The sequence below is a fragment of the Saccostrea echinata genome, unplaced genomic scaffold (genome assembly GCF_033153115.1).
Source record: "Saccostrea echinata isolate AGI-Se365-2 ecotype Australia unplaced genomic scaffold, CSIRO_AGI_Sech_v1 ptg000029l, whole genome shotgun sequence".
NCBI classification, from domain to species: Eukaryota; Metazoa; Mollusca; class Bivalvia; order Ostreida; family Ostreidae; genus Saccostrea; species Saccostrea echinata.
The window spans coordinates 33,018,451-33,041,055 of NW_026889778.1; the positions used below are offsets into that span (position 1 = coordinate 33,018,451).

Below are 22,605 nucleotides of genomic sequence, written 5' to 3' on the forward strand. Positions count from 1 at the left end.
GCGGTTTGATGAGCCCGATCTAAATTAAAACTGAAAGGTATCTGCGCTCGCCCTAACGGTCGCACCGTCAACATATTATTTTGGGAAAGATTGTGCTACCCGTTTGTGATAACTACCTTATATTTGAAAAATTAATGCCACATGTGCTTAACAACTTTCGCGCCTTTCAAGTTTTGAAGAACTCTTCAACGGACGGAGGTAAAAAGTTCGCCATTTAGGAGAAGCAGTTGGTTGCGGCTATTGCGTGAGTGAGTCTGAGAATCTCATTGTTCGCCAGTAGATTGGAAGTCTTCCTGCCTTAGTTCATCACGGAGGAACGATTGAAGTTGAGTGAATACGAAGCACATTTAGCATACAATATAAATTTGATTTGATTTTTTTAATTATAGAAATTGCTCATGATCATCAACAGATCAATGAAGCAAAACACACTAAGTCTTGACCATATCTGTGAAATAGCACTCTGGCCATGCGGTTTAAAGAATAATCCATCCTTCTTGTATTCCTGACTCTGTCATGCAAGACTTATTGTACAATGACAGAGCTAGGAAACACGTTGTGTCGAGTCAATACGCAGAGACATTTTTCAGGGATTTTTTTACCCTTTGATTCCAGGGGCCGGGGCCGTCAAGATTGGGGAAAATAGCGATATTTGGTTGAAATTGGGAATAATATCTTCATACAAATAAATAGGAAAAAACAAGCAAAAGTCAAATATTTAATCATTTTTCTAATTTTTTATAGTATGATGCTGGCTTAAACCAGCTTTAGTGATATGAAATAATAGCGGCTGTTGAAGTTCAGAAGCTTAAAAATGGCAAAGCCGCAGGGTATGATAACATTGTAAATGAACATATTTATACATTGTCATCTTTTTTACCTTTATGTAAGAAGTTCTTTAAAATAACATTTGATAGTGGGTTTGTTCCATATGAGTGGTTAATCGGTATTGTTTGACCAATTTATAAGAATAAGAGCGATTCAACCCAGCCTGAAAATTACTGTCCTAGGCAAACTGGAGAGACTGACGTGATGCACGTTTATTTTTTAGATAACGATCCTGACATTAATTTTAAAACATCGATCCCGCTTTAAAAAGTATGCATGCAAACATCTGTAGTATTCCGAATAACTACTCAGAAGTCCTCGGATGGCTTGTACATCACACATAGAGAACATAAACACCTTTTTTTTTGTCATTATTTTATTTTAATAATTTACAACTTAATACTTTTTTTCATATTGGGAATTTTTAGGTATGATTTTGGGAAAAACATGCACTTTTCAGCATTGGGAATGGGGCCGAATTTCGGCCCCAGAGACACCCTAAAAAAATCCCTGTTTTTGTTCAAAAAAATCATCAGTCTGAGCACAGGGGCAGTAGCACACGATTTGTAAACCAAGTCAAGAAACAACTTACTTGAGAAAAGTTTCACAAATTCTCATATGCACTAGGCCTAGTGCAAATGATGTCCTAGAAGTTATCCAGGTTAAAATATTCCAAATATATGCAATGTACATAGGCTAGTTTTAATTCAGATAAAACCCCAGCTTTCTGCAAAGTTTTGAACTCTTAGGCCATGAAAAGGTAACTTGTGCACAGACGAAAAAAAAAAATTCTTGATCTTTTTTTAATTTATTCTCTGAGAAGCATACTTTACTGTCCACAGACTTACATTTCTCTGATGATTTTGACACCATGAATGAATGAATGAAATTGCATGAAATTTTGGTTTCCTTCTATTCAGGACTTTGCCCACACGATGTGAATGTTTATCATTTTTTTTAACTCTATTTTCTTTACAATCCTCTAGACCTGCTACAAGAATAGACAATGTCAGAATATGAATTTTCTTTAACTGGACATTCTGTTGGAAGTCGACCTGCGTCTGGATCTCCCAGAAGGCCAGGAATCGGTGACAATCTCAGTAAGTCGGAGGGACCCCAGAAAACACCATATAGACGATCCATATATCCAGAGTCGCGCAATGTACAGCTAGAGGTCACTGCTAAGGCATTGAAGAACAAGGAAGTGAAGATCCAGTACTGGTCCCCCGAGGAGTCATACACAGATGTCAGTCAGCAAGGTGGAGACACTCGTCAAGTAATATCAATGGATCAGAATTCCAATGTCCAGGAGTCTGCTAGTCTTCATTCAACAGTTCAAAGCATGTCTGCATCTCTCTTATATCCAGGATGGTATGTATCACAAATATTGTAAAATATCTACTTGCATCTTTCAAATATTGTTCGATCATAAACTTTTGTCACCATTTCTCAAATTCAGTGTGACTGTGAAAAACCTTTTTTTTTAGTACCAGCTCAGTTTAACTAGTGGAGAACAATTACTAGCCAAAATCAGATTTCACAAGCTTGTTTAACTTTATTATATGAATTAATTAAAATTTCACTCGATAGAAAAATTTTTTTTTAAAAGATCTTGAGTATTGCTCAGCCATCATCATTCATAATAAAAGGTAAGCACCCCAGTATAGTACAAATCCTATTTACGACTCATTTCAATAACATGATTCTTTTGGCTCTTCATTGAATTGAACATTTCCATCAGGATTAAGCATTTCCATCACTTTTCACAGCTGCTTGGTTGATGGGTTGAGTCAAATCAAAGAAGCACAGAATCACAAAATAGATTTTAATTTGTTCTATTTATTCAAAAAAAGAAATTTCACATCTACAGACATTAGAGATCCATATACCATTATATAAGTCCCAGATGACATTACAGGTTTACATCAGTGAATAAATGTACCTATATTTTTAGCTCTACTGGTCAGAGACCAGAAGAGTTTATGCAAAAGTAAGGTGTCCGTTGTTTGTTTGTCTGTCTGTAAACAATATTTCAAAATGCTACTCCTACAGTTTTGGTCTGATTTCAATATAACTTGGCACAGAAGTAGACTACACTAAGGTACATAAGGTTTTTGATTTCGATGAACGGTGTTGCCATGGTTACTAAAAATATGCCAGTTAAATGCCAAGATGTTTTAACTTAAGCATGCATGCATGTAAAACTCAATAGTCTCAAGCCACAGTATAGCTCTCTCCTACCAGCCAGAATGGGAGAGGATCGTACATTTCCGCAAACCAGAATGATGGTAAAACTCTTGTATTCAAAAAGTTTTAATTGATCATTTCTTTTTGATAAACATAAATCTAATGAAAGATTTTTGAAAACTATGTTAAAAGCAAGGATTGTTTACACGATTTACTTTTTATGCTCATCCGTACAATTACGACTTAACACTCGTGTAGACGATATCTCTAATGAGTGAGAATTTAGTTGACAAACAGTTAACCATATCACCTGTCCAATTTACTGTGTTTCACAATTGTCAATTTTCTGGAGCCAACAATTACCTGGGCTGCTATTGTTTTATCTGTCTACACGAGCTCTGTGTGACGCAAAATTATGTTCAAACATGCATGAATGAAAAAAACAGGGTTACAAAGAAACACAACACGTGTCCTATGCTAACTTTTAAACTTCTTTTTTCATCTTCAGAAGTTCCCAAATTTGACAATTAATTGCCATGTCAATTTAAAATGATTGCCAACTTGGCGACATACAGAGAAGTTTTAGGCACCAATCAAAAATTTAGGCACCATTGCGACTAAATTAGTCACCAATTAGAGCCTTTTGCAAGATATTTAATGGGGCTGAAATATAAAAAGAAAAACAAAAAGAATATTAGTTCCACACTAAATCATATCAAGACCTCTTTGGTCTAGGTTTTGGTCAGTGTATGGGCCAAAATTTTTCATGGTAGAAAAAGAGTGAGAAAAGTCATTTTAAAAAACTTTCATCTGAAGAGTAGGACTCAGGTGACTCATTGAGTGTTGTGACCCATGTGTTTCTTGTCGAGTATGGTATGATCCTGTGATATTTTAATCTTGAATAACTTTAGAAATAGTGATGAATTGGATTAAACAACTTTAGGGTGACACTTTTAATCAGCGGCCTATTTCATCAACATATTAAAAAAGGAAATAATTTTCTCTTTTCAATCTTTACAGTTAAATTTTCATAAAATATTTTATGCACGATCTTTTATAAACACGTATTGAAAAAACATTGTTTACACTTCATAGTGAGTGTGTTGATGTAAAATAAATGTACAACAAATGAAATTCAGTTTCATGCTACATGTATATAAAATGTTAATGTAAAAAAAGAGATGTAACTCAAACTACAACTTCAAAAACACTGCCTACTTCATTAACTGAAATTTGTGGCCATAGAAACTAAATATTAATTTTTTAGACCCAAAACATGACAACTTATTGCAGGAACAGCTTAGTATCTGGTTATGGTGGAGGAAATAGGCGCACGGTCATCTCGTCATCCTCTGCAGCAGATAAGGTGGTGATTTCATCACCAAAAAGAATTGTAGTGAGTTCTCCAGACCAAATAGACCAGTACCAGACTTATAAGGAAGAGCACACTGGTAAGACAATAATTAACTGATGTACGATTACGGTAAATTAAATTGATGCACATTTATTTTGTTCTTTCTCTGCAGCAGATGAGGTGGGGATCTTGTCACCAAAAAGTATCCTAGTAAGTTATCCAGACAAAGTAGATCAGAACAAGACTCCTGGGAACCATCACACGAGTAAGACAATGATTAAATGATTTATTAACTTGCATGAATATGGGTATAATTAATCTTCCAAAATGCTACTTTTTCCAACTGTTTTGATTTGATTTTAATAAACTTGGTACAAGTGTAGAAAAAAAATCAGGACATACTAATTCCTTAAATGTTAACAAAAAATAAAAAAGGTTTCAATTAAGTCTCAAAGTCTGAACAAAATTTGCCCATTGTCACTGTTAACTTTTTGACATTTTCATCTCTAAACCCAATGTCAGCCAAACTTAGCACAAGGAGTGAAGGAGATCAAATATATTCAAAATTATGGGCCATGCCCCCTTCCAAGGGGAGATGGTCAAGAAAATGCAAATATTGGGGAGGTGTTATTTAAAAATCCTCTCAAGGACCACTGAACCAGAAAAGATAAAACTTTATCAAATTTAATCCAATTAAATCAGAATCTGTGTACTGAATTCATTGGGCTCATAGTTCCACAAAAATGTGGACTGACAATTGCAGTAAAGTAGAATACTGGAATAGATAGTTTTCCTATGACATATTTTGCCTTGGAGTTATTCCCCTTGGCCGTCATCTTGTAGCTAGGTCAAAGTAGTGAATTTTCCTTTCTGAGCAACCAAATTTAACATGCATGCCAAAAATATATGGGAAAAATATTTACAATATGGAAATTATGAATTAAAAGAATCTTTAACAAATGTATATTCATAAGAAAAACAGTGTTATTCTTCACCTCAGTGTCAGTATAATAAATTGAACTTGGTTGAATTATGAAGGGATCTGGGGATGTTGACCTACAATATGGCGGCCATGGGGAAAGAACTCTTTCTTAAATCACCTCGATGGAAAACCATCTATTTATGAATGAAACACATATATGAATAAATAATTATTTCAATTCTATTTAAATATATGTATTCATTTTAACTTGAATATGTATTTGATTGTAACTTTTATAAGTATTATATATCAGAGTTTTGCTATCTGTTTTTTTAGCTCACCTGAGCTGAAAACTCAAGTGAGCTTTTTTGATCACCTGTTGTCCGTCGTCCATCCGTCTGTCCGTCCCTCTGTAAACTTTTCACATTTTAAACTTCTTCTCAAGAACCACTGGGCCAATTTTAACCAAACTTGGTACAAAGTATCCTTGGGTGAAGGGGAGTGTAAATTGTTAAAATAAAGGGCCAAGTCCCCTTACAAGGGGAGATAATCAAGAAAAGACAAAAATAGGGTGGGGTCATTAAAAAATCTTCTTCTCAAGAACCACTGGGCCAGAAAAGCTGAAACTTATGTGGAAGCATCCTGGGATAGTGTAGATTCTAAATTGTTAAAATCATGACCTCCGGGGGTAGGGCGGGGCCACAATAGGGAATCCAAGTTTTACATTGAAATACATAAGAAAAATCTTTAAAAATCTTCTTCTCAAGAACCACAGGGCCAGAAAAGCTGAAACTTATATGGAAGCATCCTGGGGTAGTGTAGATTATAAATTGTTCAAATCATGACCCCCGGGGGTAGGGCGGGGCCACAATAGGGAATCCAAGTTTTACATTGAAATATATAGGAAAAATCTTTAAAAATCTTCTTCTCGAGAACCAATGGGCCAGAAAAGCTGAAACTTATATTGAAGCATCCTGGGGTAGTGTAGAATCTAAATTGTTCAAATCATGACCCCAGGGGGTAGGGCGGGGCCACAATAGGGAATCCAAGTTTTACATTGAAATATAAAGGAAAAATCTTCTTCTCAAGAACCACTGGGCCAGAAAAGCTGAAACTTATATGGAAGCATCCTGGGGTAGTGTAGATTCTAAATTGTTCAAATCATGACCCCCCGGGGTAGGGCGGGGCCACAATAGGGAATCTAAGTTGTACATTGAAATATATAGGAAAAATCTTTAAAAATCTTCTTCTCGAGAACCACTGGGCCAGAAAAGCTGAAACTTATATTGAAGCATCCTGGGGTAGTGTAGAATCTAAATTGTTCAAATCATGACCCCCGGGGGTAGGGCGGGGCCACAATAGGGAATCCAAGTTTTACATTGAAATATAAAGGAAAAATCTTAAAAAATCTTCTTCTCAAGAACCACTGGGCCAAAAATACTGAAACTTATTTGGAAGCATCCTGGGGTAGTGTAGATTCTAAATTGTTCAAATCATGACCCCCGGGGGTAGGGCGGGGCCACAATAGGGAATCCAAGTTTTACATTGAAATATATAGGAAAAATCTTTAAAAATCTTCTTCTCAAGAACCACTGGGCCAGAAAAGCTGAAACTATATGGAAGCATCCTGGGGTAGTGTAGATTATAAACTGTTCAAATCATGACCGCCGGGGGTAGGGCGGGGCCACAATAGGGAATCCAAGTTTTACATTGAAATTTATAAGAAAAATCTTTAAAAATCTTCTTCTCAAGAACCACTGGGCCAGAAAAGCTGAAACTTATATTGAAGCATCCTGGGGTAGTGTAGAATCTAAATTGTTCAAATTATGACCCCCGGGGGTAGGGCGGGGCCACAATAGGGAATCTAAGTTTTACATGAAATATAAAGGAAAAATCTTCTTCTCAAGAACCACTGGGCCAGAAATACTGAAACTTATATTGAAGCATCCTGGGGTAGTGTAGATTATAAACTGTTCAAATCATGACCCCCGGGGGTAGGGCGGGGCCACAGTAGGGAATCCAAGTTTTACATTGAAATATATAGGAAAAATCTTAAAAATCTTCTTCTCAAGAACCACTGGGCCAGAAAAGCTGAAACTATATGGAAGCATCCTGGGGTAGTGTAGATTATAAACTGTTCAAATCATGACCCCCGGGGGTAGGGCGGGGCCACAATAGGGAATCCAAGTTTTACATTGAAATATATAAGAAAAATCTTTAAAAATCTTCTTTTTAAGAACCACAGGACCAATAAAGCTGAGAAATATTTGGAAGCATCCTGAGGTAGTGTAGATTCTAAATTGCTCAAATCATGACCCCCGGGGGTAGGGCGAGGCCACAATAGGTATATTAAAAGGGGGGAAATCTGGTAAAGAACAGCATGGCCAAAGTTACTCAGGTGAGCGATGTGGCCCATGGGCCTCTTGTTTTTTTTGCTATGATGTTTTCTTTGTATGAACTATAATGCTAGTATGCAAAAAAGAACCACGCTTTAGCTTTATTACTGTCTTTAATGATGGTATAGCAAGCATTACATGCATTCTTTGGAACACTCTTAGTTATATCCTAAATGTTTGCCCAGGCATCACATGTTCCTTAACAGTACGTGGTGTAAAGGAATACATTCAATTGTATAAAAAAATCAATACCACATGCTTGTTGATGTCTCTTCTGCTTTATCATGTGTATACAACATTATTACTATTACCAGGTAATTCAAATCTTTTGTTTTAAAATTCAAAACAGAGTCAACAACAGGACTAACTCCTAGTGTCTCTGCTATGACAGTATCTGGTAAGCGTGACATCAGTAAGAGTTATCTCCCCTCAACACAGACAGACTCCAACAACAACAGCAGCAGTGCCCCAAGTTCTATTGATGCTCTGAGGACAATCAAGGAGTTCTTTGTTGCCAGTCAACAGCATGTTTTAGTCCTTAAGAAGAACCTTGTGGATTATGTTTCCTCAGAGAGCAGCGAGTCATCAGATGGAGAGCAGACAGAATCAGTGCCAGACGTAGTTGTCTCCACTGGCCATGCTGGTGTGAAGAGGAAGAAAAACAGTGAAGAGAGAGGACCAGCTAAAAAGAAGAGTGACAACAGTAAACTAGCACCCTCCACTTCTGGTTTTATTGGGCCAATAGACATGAGGAGCGTTACAACAAGGAGTCTCGACTGTGCTTTAGATGTACAAAGATTGACGGAAAGTTTTGAAAGCAAGCATTATGGAAGGAAAACACATGAAGGAATAATAAATTACAAAGAAGAACAAAATGTTTATTCTCCTGAACGGAACTCTCAAATCATGCCAAAATCTGTGGTCTCTTCAAAGTCTAAGAGTCCAAAAATTTTAGGAAAGAAGTTTTCAAGAACCGTTATAGGCACACCAACTTCACGTACCTCTCCGAGATGTAAAGATGGGAAGAAGTCACCCAGGCCATCTGTTTCTGTAAAATTAAATGACATTGTACAGACAAAGACATCAGAAACAATGTCTTACAGTGGGCAGAAGGTTTCTATAGACAAATTACCACGACCACCTAATGGAGCATCTTCATTGGTATCATTTTCTTCTATGTCTGAACAATACTCCAGTATTCAGAAGAAAGTCATTGATGTTCCCAGTGTGTCAAAACCATCAACAGCAAAATGGCAGCCTTTCTGGGCAAGCTGTGGAAGTTCTGCTAATTCTCCTTTGATGGGGAGACAGGAGTATGAAGCAAATGAGGAGGAGAAATCAACCTTAAAAAGACACTTCAGATCTGCAAGTGCCCCAGAAAATAGGCACACAGAATACTACACCAGCATGGAAGTGTCAAACACACAGGAGATGTCTAGTCTCTCAGGAGACTCCAATAGCATTACTGGTGCTAGTTTGTTACCTCATCGATTACGCTTCTATCAACATTCTAGACTCAGCTATTCACCAAAGACCAGTGCATTGTCATACAACTGGAAGGAGAACTTTAAGAGAACTTGTAACAGTTATGGTGAGCCTTACTTTGACTCCCACTGTCATATTGACTTCTTGTTCAGTCGTCAGAGGTTCTGTGGTTCATGGAGTCGTTTTAAGGCAGTTAATGAGGAGACATTCCCAGACAACTTTGCAGGTTGTGTAGCTGTCTTCTGTAACCCTTTTACCTTTAAAGCAGATGGTAAGTTGTTTTCTTTTGTTTATTTTCATGTATTGCTGGATCTTGGTTAATCCATATAAAATGTAAGATTCATCTGGGCATTCTATGCATGTACAAGAACTCAATATTTACAATAGGTAGATATTTTTAGCTCACCTGAGCTGAAAGCTCAAGTTAGCTTTTCTGATCATCTGTTGTCCATCTTCCGTCCATCTGTCTGTCTGTCTGTCTGTCCATCCGTCTGTAAACTTTTCACATTTTCAACTTCTTCTCAAGAACCACTGAGCCAATTTTAACCAGAGTTGGTACAGAGCATCCTTGGGTGAAGGGGAGTTAAAATTTTTAAAATGAAGGGCCAGCCCCCCTTACAAGGGGAGATAATCAAGAAAAGACAAAAATAGGGTGGGGTCATTAAAAAATCTTCTCAAGAACCACTGGGCCAGAAAAGCTGAAACTTATGTGGAAGCATCCTGGGGTAGTGTAGATTCTAAATTGTTCAAATCATGGCCTCCGGGATAGGGCGGGGCCACAATAAGGAATCAAAGTTTTACATTGAAATATATAGGCTTATATAAAATCTTTGAAATTCTTCTTCTCAAGAACCACTGGGCCAGAAAAGCTGAAACTTAATGTGGAAGCATCCTTGGGTAGTGTAGATTCTAAATTGTTCAAATCATGGCCCCCAGTGGTAGGGCGTGGCCACAATAGAGAATCACAGTTTTACATTGAAATATATAAACCACTGGGCCAAAAAAGCTGAAACTTATGTGGAAGCATCCTTGGGTAGTTAAGATTCTAAATTTTTAAAATCATGACCCCCGGGGTTAGTGCGGGGCAGCAATAAGTATTACGGGGGGTGGGGGTGGGGGGGGTCTGCTGAAGAACAGCAGGGCCAAAGTAACTCAGGTGAGCATTGTGGCCCATGGGCCTCTTGTTTCAAAGTTAAGATTGTTTTTTTTTAAAACTAGAATGTACAAAACAACTTGTACCCATGTTCATTCAAAGTGGGAACATGTCTATTTGAGGTGCTATACATTGACTTGAATGATTTCAGGGCTGTGGAAGGATGTGTCATACGAAGAAGATGTGTGGCTGGCATTTGGCTGCCATCCAAAGAGTGCTACTGACTTCTCTCTACAGAGTTATAATGGATTGAAAACCTGTCTACAACACCGTAAAGTAGTGGCTCTAGGAGAAATAGGACTGGATTACTCAGGAACGTGAGTGCAGCTTTTCTGACTCTACACAAAATAAGTTGGAAGAGAGGGTATGCAGGAATTACTACTTCTATTTGTTTGGCTGCCTGTCTGTCTGTAGACACTGTTTTTCAAAGATGATATTTGTTGCAGATTTAAACAACATATGGATGTACAGAAGATTGTGTTCCGGAGACAGATACAGCTGGCTCTAGAGATGGAGAAACCACTTGTCATTCACTGCAGGGATGCTGAAGAAGACTGTCTCCAGATTCTAAAGGAGGTCAGTGTTGGTGTCAGTATTGGTTTAATAACTAGTGAATTGTAGAGTGTACTGTGAATTCTTATCATCAGTGAGAATCTGTCTGTCAGTTTCAGTTCTCTAAATGCTTGCTTGCATTGGAGTGATTTTTTTGTAGAATAATGTCACATGTACACTGTACATTGCACACTTCCTGTATGAAAATTGCTCAAAAACTGGCTTGTCTTGATGTCCAATTATTTAAATTAACATTTTATCTCTGTATAAATGTGGACCTACTAAAAAGCCCACTAAAAAGCTTCTAAGTTTGTGTAGCTAAAAAGACCTAACATGAGTGAGCTTTTCTGATCAAAGAGTGTCCAGGCCCATCTGTCTGTCATGTATTGTGTGTTGTCTCTAAACTTTTCACACTTTGACATGTAGAAAAAATCTTTATAAATCTTTTCAAGAACAGTAGGGCCATCGTCATAACATGAATGGTCATTCAGTCAAGCCTTCCATAGAGATTCTCTGTATTAAGTGACTTTCTGTGACCACAAAATTTCCTCTGAAGAATTTTGCATTATATTTTAAATGAATTCAGTGACTCCCTGTCTAACATGACAGGCAACCAGCATTTTCCGTCCAAATACAATTTAAGACTCCATGTTTAGCAGCTTTCAGTCCTACCTTCAAGAGCAAAAGTAGTTTACCATACAATGAATTTTTAGCGATTATCTAATTTTGACATTATTAGCGATGGTCTTGGCAATGCTAAAAATAGAAGTCACTAATTATTCAATCCCATGGATTATCCAAGTATGAATAGAATTATCCCTTAAATTGCTAAAAGTTAATTATGCTAACAATGATTATTTTTAGGATAAAATTGCTAAATTTGCCAGTTGCTGAAATACCTTTTTCAGTATATTGTGGAAGTAGTTTGCACTAAATCATAGAAGCCAACTCACCAGATTTTGTCAGGTTACACCCAGTTTTCCACCCGTATTAAACCTGCTTATTTTTCATAACACAGCAGGTCATGCTTTTCACCTGATTTTTACCAAACAACGGTCACTGGAAAATTCTTTATTTCCAGATTTGGTTTGTAAATTAGTTTGCACTTTTAATTTCATGTAAACAATGCAGGTGGCTATGTACAGTAGACTATGTACTGGTAAGTTATCAGTACAGGTGTTAAAATAATCGGGGAGTTATTTTGACAGATTGAAGTTTGAATCATTATGAAATGGCTTCCTATAGAACAAGATCATTATCAGGGCCAGCAGGAACAAAACCAAGAAATAGAAACAATATTTTTGTTGTTTGAAAACATCTTGTCACTGGTCATCCACAAACTCATTTTGTTTTTTTTTTATAATACCCCCCCTCCAAAGGAGAGGGGGGGTATACTGTTTAACCCTTTTGTGTCTGTCTGTGTGTGTCTGTCTGTCCGTAACAAATTTTTCATTGCAGTTTTCTCAGCTACTACTCATTGCAGGTGCTTGAAATTTTAACACACTCTTTGTTTAGGCATGCCATATGGGGGGAATTATTTTTGTAGGAATCCGATGTCAACTTCCTGTTTATCCTTGCGTCTGTCCGTACCATACAAAACAAATTTTCGTCACAGTTTTCTCAGCAACTACTCATCGTAGATGCTTGAAATTTTAACACACTCTTTGTTTAGGCATGCCATATGGTGGGATTTATTTTTGTACGAATCCGATGTCAACTTCTTGTTTATCCGTGCGTCTGTCGGTACCACACATAACAAAGAGTAAGGTTCACTTTATGCATAAAATGGCCCTGTAGATATACCAATTTATTGACTAATACCCCGTGTACCATTTTCAACATTCTTATAAAGTAGACACTTAGTGCTTTCAGTTTATACAACAGAATTTCCTTTGAAGAGTCCAGGCATTGAAAAACAGGTTGTGTGAAATTGCAATGTTATTGAATTTCGCAGAAAACAGGTGTTTTTGAGAACCTTCAGCAAAGAATTAAAATATGAGCACACCCCTCGATCCAAAAATTAAAATATGTTTTATAATCTTCATTAACAGTTCTTTTACAACATATTTACACATTTTGGATCGGAGGTTGTGCTGTATATGAAATATTGAAAAATGGCAGCATAATTTGGCTATTTTTGAAGAAATATTCAGGATAAGTGAATAATGACGCAATTCATGACGTCATAATGCATTGACTAGAAAGAAAATTACGTCATTTTCAGTAGATATTCATTCACCAAGAGCTCAAGTATTATTCATTGCCTTGTTGACTAAAACTATACAGTTTTGAATTTTCAGAAATTCACAGGGCCAAAAAAGGCCCTAAGTGGCTCTTGCTCTTTTTGTCACAGTTTTCTCAGCTACTACTCATCACAGATGCTTGAAATTTTAACACACTCTTTGTTTAGGCATGCCATATGGTGGGATTTATTATACCCCCGCTCCGAAGGAGAGGGGAATATACTGTTTTACCCTTGTGTGTCTGTCTGTCCGTAACAAATTTTTCATCGCAGTTTTCTCTGCAACTACTCATTGCAGGTGCTTGAAATTTTAACACACTCTTTGTTTAGGCATGCCATATGGTGGGATTTATTTTTGTACAAATCTGTGGTCAACTTCCTGTTTATCCTTGCGTCTGTCCATACCATACATAACAAATTTTTGTCACAGTTTTCTCAGCAACTACTCATCGCAGATGCTTGAAATTTTAACACACTCTTTGTTTAGGCATGCCCAGGGTTCTCCATGGGCCGTTTAACGTGGCGCAGTTAAATTCTCCAGCGCCACAGTTAAAAAATCAGCGCCACAGTTCCGCCACAGTTAAAATATTAAAATATTAGCGCCACAGTAAGATTGTAGTCGTCAGTAAGATAATATATAAATTTATTAATCAAATAAACCTCTTAATTATGTACCTTAAAGGCGTGTTTCAGTTTCTAATGCTAAATTGTTAATGTGCTCTCATTAGGATCCACTGTTTGGCTTTTACAATTAATTATCTTCCAGACCTCGCTAGACACATGAATGAAAAGTGACAAGCCATTTTTTCACACTTCATGATAATTACAACTGAACTTTAAAATACCAATTAATTCATTGCTTTAATTGTTTTACAGATTTTACAGATAACTACATGTAAGTTTCTAAAATTGCATTGGCACTGTGAGTAAAAAATCGTACGTGTATCGATCGTAAATATTCATATATTTATGTAATGTTGAAAATTAACAAATAATGAATACATCCACCAAAATATAATTTGATGACCCTAAACTCTTTTTTTTAATTCACAAGTTTTAAGATACTTCAGATTAACAATTGCAAATATATAGACTAAATGTAAATATGACTGGTGACCTACCAGAATTTCGTCTGTCCTTTAATGAACACGGCAGGTAAACAATATTATTTTTAAATTAGGGTTAAATGCTAGAAAGTTATAATTACTGGTACTATTACATGTATTTTCAGATTCTATAAGCTAATATTTGTTTATTTATAAGTACGTATGCGTTGGAGGGGGGGTTCTTTTGTCAAAGTATACATGTATTTCGGAAACATCCTAATTTTTGTTTAACGCTATTTTTATTGATTAATTGTTTTTATTATTGAATTTAGCAATCATTTTTCCAACTAATTAATGTCATTAATTAATTTGTGTATTAAACTATTGATTCATAGGGGCAGTGTGTTTTTCAATTTATTTCGTGGTTCCTTCGCAAATTCAGTCGCAAATTGACCGCGAATATTAGCACTTGCACCACAGTTAAATCTGAAATGATGGAGAACCTTGCATGCCATATGGTGGGATTCATTTTTGTACGAATCCATGGTAAACTTCCTGTTCATCCATGCGTTTGTCCGTACCATACATCACAAATTTTCGTCACAGTTTTCTCAGCAACTACTCATCACAGATGCTTGAAATTTTAACACACTCTTTGTTTAGGCATGTCATATGGTGGGATTCATTTTTGTATGAATCTGTGGTCAACTTCCTGTTTATCCGTGCATTTGTCTGTACCATACATAGCAAATTTTCATCGCAGTTTTCTCAGCAACTACTCATCGCAGATGCTTGAAATTTTAACACACTCTTTGTTTAGGCATGCCATATGGTGGAATTTATTTTTATATGAATCTGATGTCAACTTCCTGTTTATCCATGCTTAGAGTGTGTACTCACATCAGAGCGGGGGTATTACTAGTGAGCATTGGCTCACAGACTTCTTGTTAAACACACTGATTCTACACACAAGTACTCAGAAGTTGATATTAAAAGATCCTTGAGTTTCTGATTGACAATATCTATGTAGTTTTTGGAGACCAAGACTTTCAATAGTTTGTTGGAATTTCCATGGGTACTATATGTGCCCCATTACTAGCAGACCAGTTTTTGTATTCATATGAAGCAGAGTTTATTAAAAAATTTCCACATGAAAAGAAGAAGTTCCTTGCTGTGGCTTTCAATTTGACATTTAGATAAAGTTTTTCACAGGATAGAAAGGAGAAAAAAAATCTTTTCTTAAAATCTTTCTAATGAGCGACTCAATTGAACATTGTTATGAAAAGGCCTTTCTTTTTTAGGAACATATTTCAGTGTCATAATACAGTACTTGTTTCACATTGTTCTTCCTGTATTTTAATCCCCTAGTTGGGGGCATGCTCACTGATCAGTTTTCTAGTTTTGACTGTCTTTTCCAGATGGTACCTAAGAATTATAAAATCCACTGTCACTGTTTTACTGGGGACTACACAGGAGCTACCCGATGGATTGAAGCCTTTCCTAGACTGTTTATAGGCCTGACCCCAATGGTGACCTACAGACAGTGTGTCCAGACCCACAATGTTGCCCGCTATATTCCACTCAACAAACTGCTATTAGAGACAGATGCACCATATTTCTTGCCTAGAAAAGTAATTCATTGTAATCTTTTCTGATTTTTATTGCACAACCACATCCTGGGGAGATGAAAGAGGGGAGAAGGGAGAGGGGGTTGTATTGGATCAATGTGAATTTTTGTAAAAGATAAATATATATAAAGATAGATCTCTCAAAAATATCATTTTACAAATAAAGCTTCAGTTTACAGAGCTCTTAAAAATTTCAAATTGTTATGGTATGGATAGAATCTAAATGTACATATAGTTTCCTTTAAATTACGTACAGCACATGATCATGGGTGGCAGAGCCTGGGGCAATAAGTAAGACATGGAGGTTTTCTTTGAAACCATCAGACCTCTTGTATGGCCATGAAAAGGAATGAAAATATTTAGCAAATATATATAGGAAATATATGGAATATGGATCAATGTTCAACAAAGCTCAATATCGCACCACCAAGCATCAACTAAAGGGATGATGATGAAGCAATGGCGTGATGACAATGACATGACAATGTGATGACAATGGTGCCATAGCATGATGAACTGATAGTGAACATTGCTTCATCATCATCACACCATCCTGTCATAGCTATCGCACCAACGTGTCATCGTGCTATCACTGCCATCATATCATCTTCATCACGTTGCACCATCACATTATCATCAATGCACTATTGCACCATCGCTTCATCATCATTGCTTCATTGTCATTGGACTATTGACCCAAACCTCGATAATGCAATAGTGAACTACAAGGCCCTATCCAGATTCCATAGAAATATTTCTTTAAAATTTCAGAGAGCAATTTACACCTTCTCATGTGGTTGACATGTACATTACAATGTAATTTTGTTCAAATTACAGTCTCCATGATTGCATGGTCACCATAGGGAAAACGGTGTTTATAAGAGGGAGAAACATTTCTCACTTAGAAATAATTTGTTCATTATGGCAATATGAGTAAACAGCTATGCATTCTGATACTTAAGTGTTCAAAATATGGGCTTGGATCAGTTAGAGGCCACAAGTGCAAATCAGTTTTAAGCTTTACTGGTCAAAGACCTGAAGAGCTTAGTATCTTTCAACCATCGGTCTGTCTTGGTGTTTCAAAACACTACTGTTCTAGAGGTTTTGTGTGATTTCAATAAAACTTGGATACACACAGATAAATCACGTCAAGAAACTTCTATTTTTTGCTGTTTGATTGTGATGAATGGCATTGGCTTGGGGACTTGAAAAAAAATTGTGTGTTTTGTGAGATTTGGTCACATTTAAAAATACTTGGTATACAAGCAAAGTACAACATGATATATACCTGGTAATTCTGTATTTGGACAAACTTTTAGACAGATATTTGTATCTATAAACCCCCTACCCCACCCCAGGGACTTGTTATGGAGTACAAAAACAAAATGAAAGTATTCCAAGCCCATCCTTTTCCCAGATTACACCTCCCCTTCCCCCCAGCAAAGTTTAGGTGGGTACATTGGAACCAGCATGTCCATCCTTCAGTAAATTTTTCACATTTTTGACTTCTTAAGAAGCACTGGACCAGTTTTAACAAAAGTATTGGCACAAAGGATCTTTAGATAAATGAAATTCATCTTCTAAAGAACCACTGGCCTAGAAAAATTAAAAATTGTATGAAATCTTCATGAGGTAATATAGATTCTAAGAATTATTCAAAGCAAAGCCCCTGGGGTGGGATTACAATAGGGGACCAAAGTTTTACATTGAAATATATAGGGGGAAATCTTTTAAAATCTTTCAAACCACTGGGCCAATAAAGATGAAAATTAAGTGAAAGCTTTCCGACTAATGTAGGTTCTAATTTTTAGCTCACCTGAGCCGAAGGCTTAAGTGAGCCTTTCTGATCACATTTTGTCCAGCATCCATCTGTCTGTCTGTAAACTTTTCAGATTTCGACTTCTTCTCAAGAACCACTGGGCCATTTTCAACCAAACTTGTCACAAAGTATCCTTGGGTGAAGAGGATTCAAGTTTGTTCAAATGAAGGGCCATGCTCTCTTCCAAGGGGAGATAATTACAAATTAGTGAAAAATTAAAAGCATCTTTTAAAAATATTCTCAATAACCACTGGGCCAGGTAAGAAGAAACTCACATGGAATCATCTTCAGGTAGTGTATTCAAGTTTGTTCAAAATATGACCCCTGGGGGTAGGGTGGGGCCACAATGGACGATCAAAGTTTTATAAAGGAATATATAAGAAATATCTTCTCAAGAACAGCATAGCCATGATTGGTCATGTTTATATGGAATCATACTCAGGTAGTGTAGATTCAGATTTGTTCAAAGATTCAGATTTGTTCAAATCATGACCCCCGGGGGTAGGGTGGGACCACAATGAAAGTTCAAACTGATAGGAAAAAAGCCACAGTAAGTCAAAAAAATATTTAAGCATCCTTAGTTAGTGTAGATTTAAGTTTGTTCAAATCATACCCCCTTTCCCCTATTAGGGGGAGGTCAGGACCACTTTTAGCTCTTCAATGCTGAATTGATTTTTGCTTTTTTCTCAGCCACAGTGCTCAGGTAGGTGATGTGGCCCATTGACCTCTTGTTAGCTCACCTGAGCCAAAGGCTCAAGTGAGCTTTTCTGATCACATTTTGTCCGTCGTCCGTCCGTCCGTCTGTCTGTCCGTCCGTCTGTAAACTTTTCACATTTTTGACTTCTTCTCAAGAACCACTGGGCCAATTTTAACCAAACTTGGTACAAAGCATCCTTGGGTGAAGGGAAATTTAAATTGTTAAAATGAAGGGCCAAGTCCCCTCACAAGGGGAGATAATCAAGAGAAGACAAAAATAGGGTGGGGTCATTAAAAAATCTTCTTCTCAAGAACCACAGGGCCAGTAAAGCTGAAACTTATATGGAAGCATCCTGAGGTAGTGTAGATTCTAAATTGTTCAAATCATGACCCCCAGGGGTAGGGCAGGGCCACAATGTGGAATCAATGTTTTACATAGAAATATATAGGAAAAATCTTTAAAAATCTTCTTCTCAAGAACCACTGGCCAGAAAAGCTGAAACTTATGTGGAAGCATCCTGGGATAGTGTAGATTCTAAATTGTTCAAATCATGACCCCCAGGGGTAGGGCGGGGCCACAGTAGGGAATCCAAGTTTTACATTGAAATATGTAGTAAAAATCTTTTAAAATCTTCTTCTCAAGAACCACTGGGCCAGAAAAGCTGAAACTTATGTGGAAGCATCCTGGGGTAGTGTAGATTCTAAATTGTTCAAATCATGACCCCCGGGGGTAGGGCGGGGCAACAATAGGAAATCCAAGTTTTACATTGAAATATATAGGAAAAATCTTTAAAAATCTTCTTCTCAAGAACCACTGGGCCAGAAAAGCTGAAACTTATGTGGAAGCATCCTGGGGTAGTGTAGATTCTAAATTGTTTAAATCATGACCCCCGGGGGTAGGGCGAGGCCACAATAGGGAATCCAAGTTTTACATTGAAATATATATAGGAAAAATCTGTTAAAATCTTCTTCTCAAGAACCACTGGACCAGAAAAGCTGAAACTTATGTGGAAGCATCCTGGGGTAGTGTAGATTCTAAATTGTTCAAATCATGACCCCCGGGGGTAGGGCAGGGCCACAATAGGAAATCCAAGTTTTACATTGAAATATATAGGAAAAATCTTTTAAAATCTTCTTCTCAAGAACCACTGGACCAGAAAAGCTGAAACTTATGTGGAAGCATCCTGGGGTAGTGTAGATTCTAAATTGTTCAAATCATGACCCCCGGGGGTAGGGCAGGGCCACAATAGGGAATCCAAGTTTTACATTGAAATATGTAGTAAAAATCTTTAAAAATCTCCTTCTCAAGAACCACTTGGCCAGAAAAGCTGAAACTTATATGGAAGCATTCTGGGGTAGTGTAGATTCTAAATTGTTCAAATCATGTTCCCGGGGGGTAGGGCGGGCCACAATAGGGAATCCAAGTTTTCATTGAAATATGCAGAAAAAGTCTTTAAAAAAAATTTCTTCTCAAGAACCACTGGGCCAGAAAAGCTGAAACTTATGTGGAAGCATCCTGGGGTAGTGTAGATTCTAATTGTTCAAATCATGACCCCTAGGGGTAGGGCGGGGCCACAATAAGTACTACAGGGAGGGGGGAGAAATCAGGAGAAAAACAGCAAGGCCAAAGTTACTCAGGTAAGTGCTGTGGCCCATGGGCCTCTTGTTTTTCATTGTAATATAAAAAATCTCTTTTAAAAGTCTACTGGAAAACAATAGGGCTAAAGTTACTCTGGTGAGCATTGGGGCCCATGGACCTTATTTTTAAATTTTTGTGGACTTAGTCATTTTTGTTTTAGATTTTAATTATAACTTGAATACCACAAGGCCTAGAATCATTCAACATTTTTCAGCTGATGCATCTTGGATATGTGTGTCACACATTTAAGTTAGGCCACTGAACCTTTAGTTAAATATAATGTGGCCAAATATGGGGGAAAATGCGTATTTCTTTATTTTGGACGTTCTAGTTTCAAGTTCAAACCAGTAATGAGAGAGACATTATTTTGTAGCAATTCTGACACTTGTTTTTTTCTTTAAAGATTCCAAAAGAGGAGATGGCATTGTCCCACCCCGGTATGGCCATCACTGTAGCAGAGAGAGTGGCCTTCTTCCAGCAGTGTACGGTACAGCAAGTCCTCCAGGCCTGCAGGAACAACATGAGGGAAATGTACGGAATCTAAAAGAAAAGGATATAGCATGATAATCTCAATTACTCAGAACATATGGATCAATCAGAAATTATTTAAAAACACATGAGTTTTACAAGGACAATGGAATACCGTGAAAAAGCATTTTAAAGAAAGTCTGGAATATGAATTAGCTTGAATAGTTATGAAATTGTTTTACATCTTTTTGTCATTGTTTGGTCTGCATTAAAAGAACTTCAGCAAAGATATATAGAAAACTTCAATATGAATAAATATCCGTGTAAGCTATGAATTCATGTGTTTACTTTCTCATTCAAGTTTGTATTGCTAATTCAAAATTTCCCTTGTGTGTATGGGCATCTTTTCAGGGTAGGATTTGGCCACAGTAGAAGATCAAAATTTTTATGAGATTGCTGGGAATGTAAAGGTAAAAAAGCTTTAGAAATCTGAAGAACAGCAGGGCCATGATTAGTCATACTATGCAAACATCTTCAGGTAGTGTAGGTTCAAATTTGTTCTAATCAAGGCCCCTGGGGGCAGGATGGGTCCTCAAAAGGACATCAAAGTACATCTAGTTTAACCGTGGAGTAAATAGGAAAACATCTTTAAAAAATTTAATTTGAAGAACAGCTGTTGTGATCAGTTGTAGTGAAATGCAGCATCCTCAGTTGAAATTCAAGTTTGTTCAAATCATGACTTGGAGTAAGGATGAGGCCACGGTAGGTGATTAAAGTTTTACATGGGAAAAATTGTTTCAAGAGTGGTCTGAGTAGCAGGGTACAACTAAATCAGAATTTTTGTCAACATTCCTAAGTATGGATTCAATTTTTTGTATACCCCTTTTATGACGAGACACATTATGGTATGGCAATCACGTACGCTTAATATATGTACTATTTGTCCTAGAATCATCAAAGTCACGTGACTTTTAATAATGTCGATTATATAACTAAACATGGCAAAACCCTGCCCGGTGTCGCATAATATTCGGTCCGCCTCGTTTAAAGGTCCGAAGGGACCTAATACGATAACATATAAGGTCCGCCTTTTATAAGAAAAGGTCCGGTCCGTATAAGAAAAGGTCCGCCTAAGTTTAAAGGTCCGGGTGGTGCAAAATGGTTTAATCTTGACTTAAACACATAAAATTAAAGAGAGTTTGTTTACATCATATGAAGAAAGATGGATTAACCCTAGCTGTTGTGTTTATTTTTTTGTACAATATATCTCTTAGGGCAGGAATTGCTACTCCTTGTTGAGTGTGCTTTTAGCAATGACGTTTAGGGCAATGATTTTTTAAGAAAGAAATGTGTAATTTATTGGGCTTGTGTTTGTTTTTCCCCAGCATTTGCTTTGTGTAAATTAGGACGATTATATGTGTGAAATCTGCCGATGTGTATAGGCAATAAAACAATGGGGGGGGGGGGGGGAGTATTTAAAATCAATAGATGTGAATTCTCTATTTTAAAAATAAATAGAGAAATAAAATAGAGAAATAAATTTAAAACATTAAAAAAAAACATTTTACAGGATATATTGAACTAAAAATGACTTGATAGATTGTTCTGTTTATATGCATTGAAATTCAGGTAATTTATTCATACAGATAAGTCTACCTTTACCCCTTAGAGGGCCCCTTAATTGGGTGTGATAATTAGATTTTGGCGAGTAGCCGTTCGGGGAATAAGCCATTACAATATTTAAAGAAATTTCTTATTCCAAGTGTAGAGTTTAATACTAAGACCGATAAAAAATAAAAGTATGTATATGCTTCCCTTTAGTTTTAACAATTAACTTGTTTTCAGTTTATAATCATATTTTGGCCCTTTATTTGTGGATAGGGTAATATATAGCCTAATGTTGTATTCGATCTATATTTACTGCAAAAACAAAATACATGTAATGTTAAAGCTTTAAACAGGTAACTCAATGTAGAAAACATATACATCAGATTTAAAGTATAATCATGATTTGGATTTAATCTTTCTTATGAAAATATCACTCTTCCTCGTCATAATGAACTACATATGAAATAAAGTTTGTAATTTTTTTTTTTTTTTTGCCAAAAGAAAATAAAAAGAAAGAAGAGGAAATTACACATTTTACTGTGACTATAGCTAGACTGTGGGATAATCTAGCAGGCTGTATTG

General features: G+C 36.7%; 1 protein-coding gene across 1 annotated transcript; it reads left to right on the forward strand.

The window, feature by feature from the left end:
- Positions 1–1,818: 1,818 nt before the first annotated feature.
- Positions 1,819–20,733, forward strand: LOC133195836 (uncharacterized). Its single transcript, XM_061331790.1, has 8 exons — positions 1,819–2,199; positions 4,309–4,466; positions 4,542–4,634; positions 8,037–9,443; positions 10,477–10,642; positions 10,772–10,901; positions 15,584–15,796; positions 20,351–20,733. Exons 1-8 carry the CDS (start codon positions 1,835–1,837, stop codon positions 20,489–20,491), a joined length of 2,673 nt encoding a protein of 890 aa, XP_061187774.1. The 5' UTR covers positions 1,819–1,834; the 3' UTR covers positions 20,492–20,733.
- The last annotated feature ends 1,872 nt before the right edge of the window (positions 20,734–22,605 follow it).

What these genes read in the sequence shown, in the direction of transcription:
- LOC133195836 (XM_061331790.1), top strand. Translation starts at nt 1,835, where the DNA reads ATGTCAGAATATGAATTTTCTTTAACTGGACATTCTGTTGGAAGTCGA. An exon ending in TTATAAGGAAGAGCACACTG is followed by an intron (nt 4,467 to 4,541) that starts GTAAGACAATAA and finishes CTTTCTCTGCAG; the next exon opens with CAGATGAGGTGGGGATCTTG. An exon ending in GGACTGGATTACTCAGGAAC is followed by an intron (nt 10,643 to 10,771) that starts GTGAGTGCAGCT and finishes TATTTGTTGCAG; the next exon opens with ATTTAAACAACATATGGATG.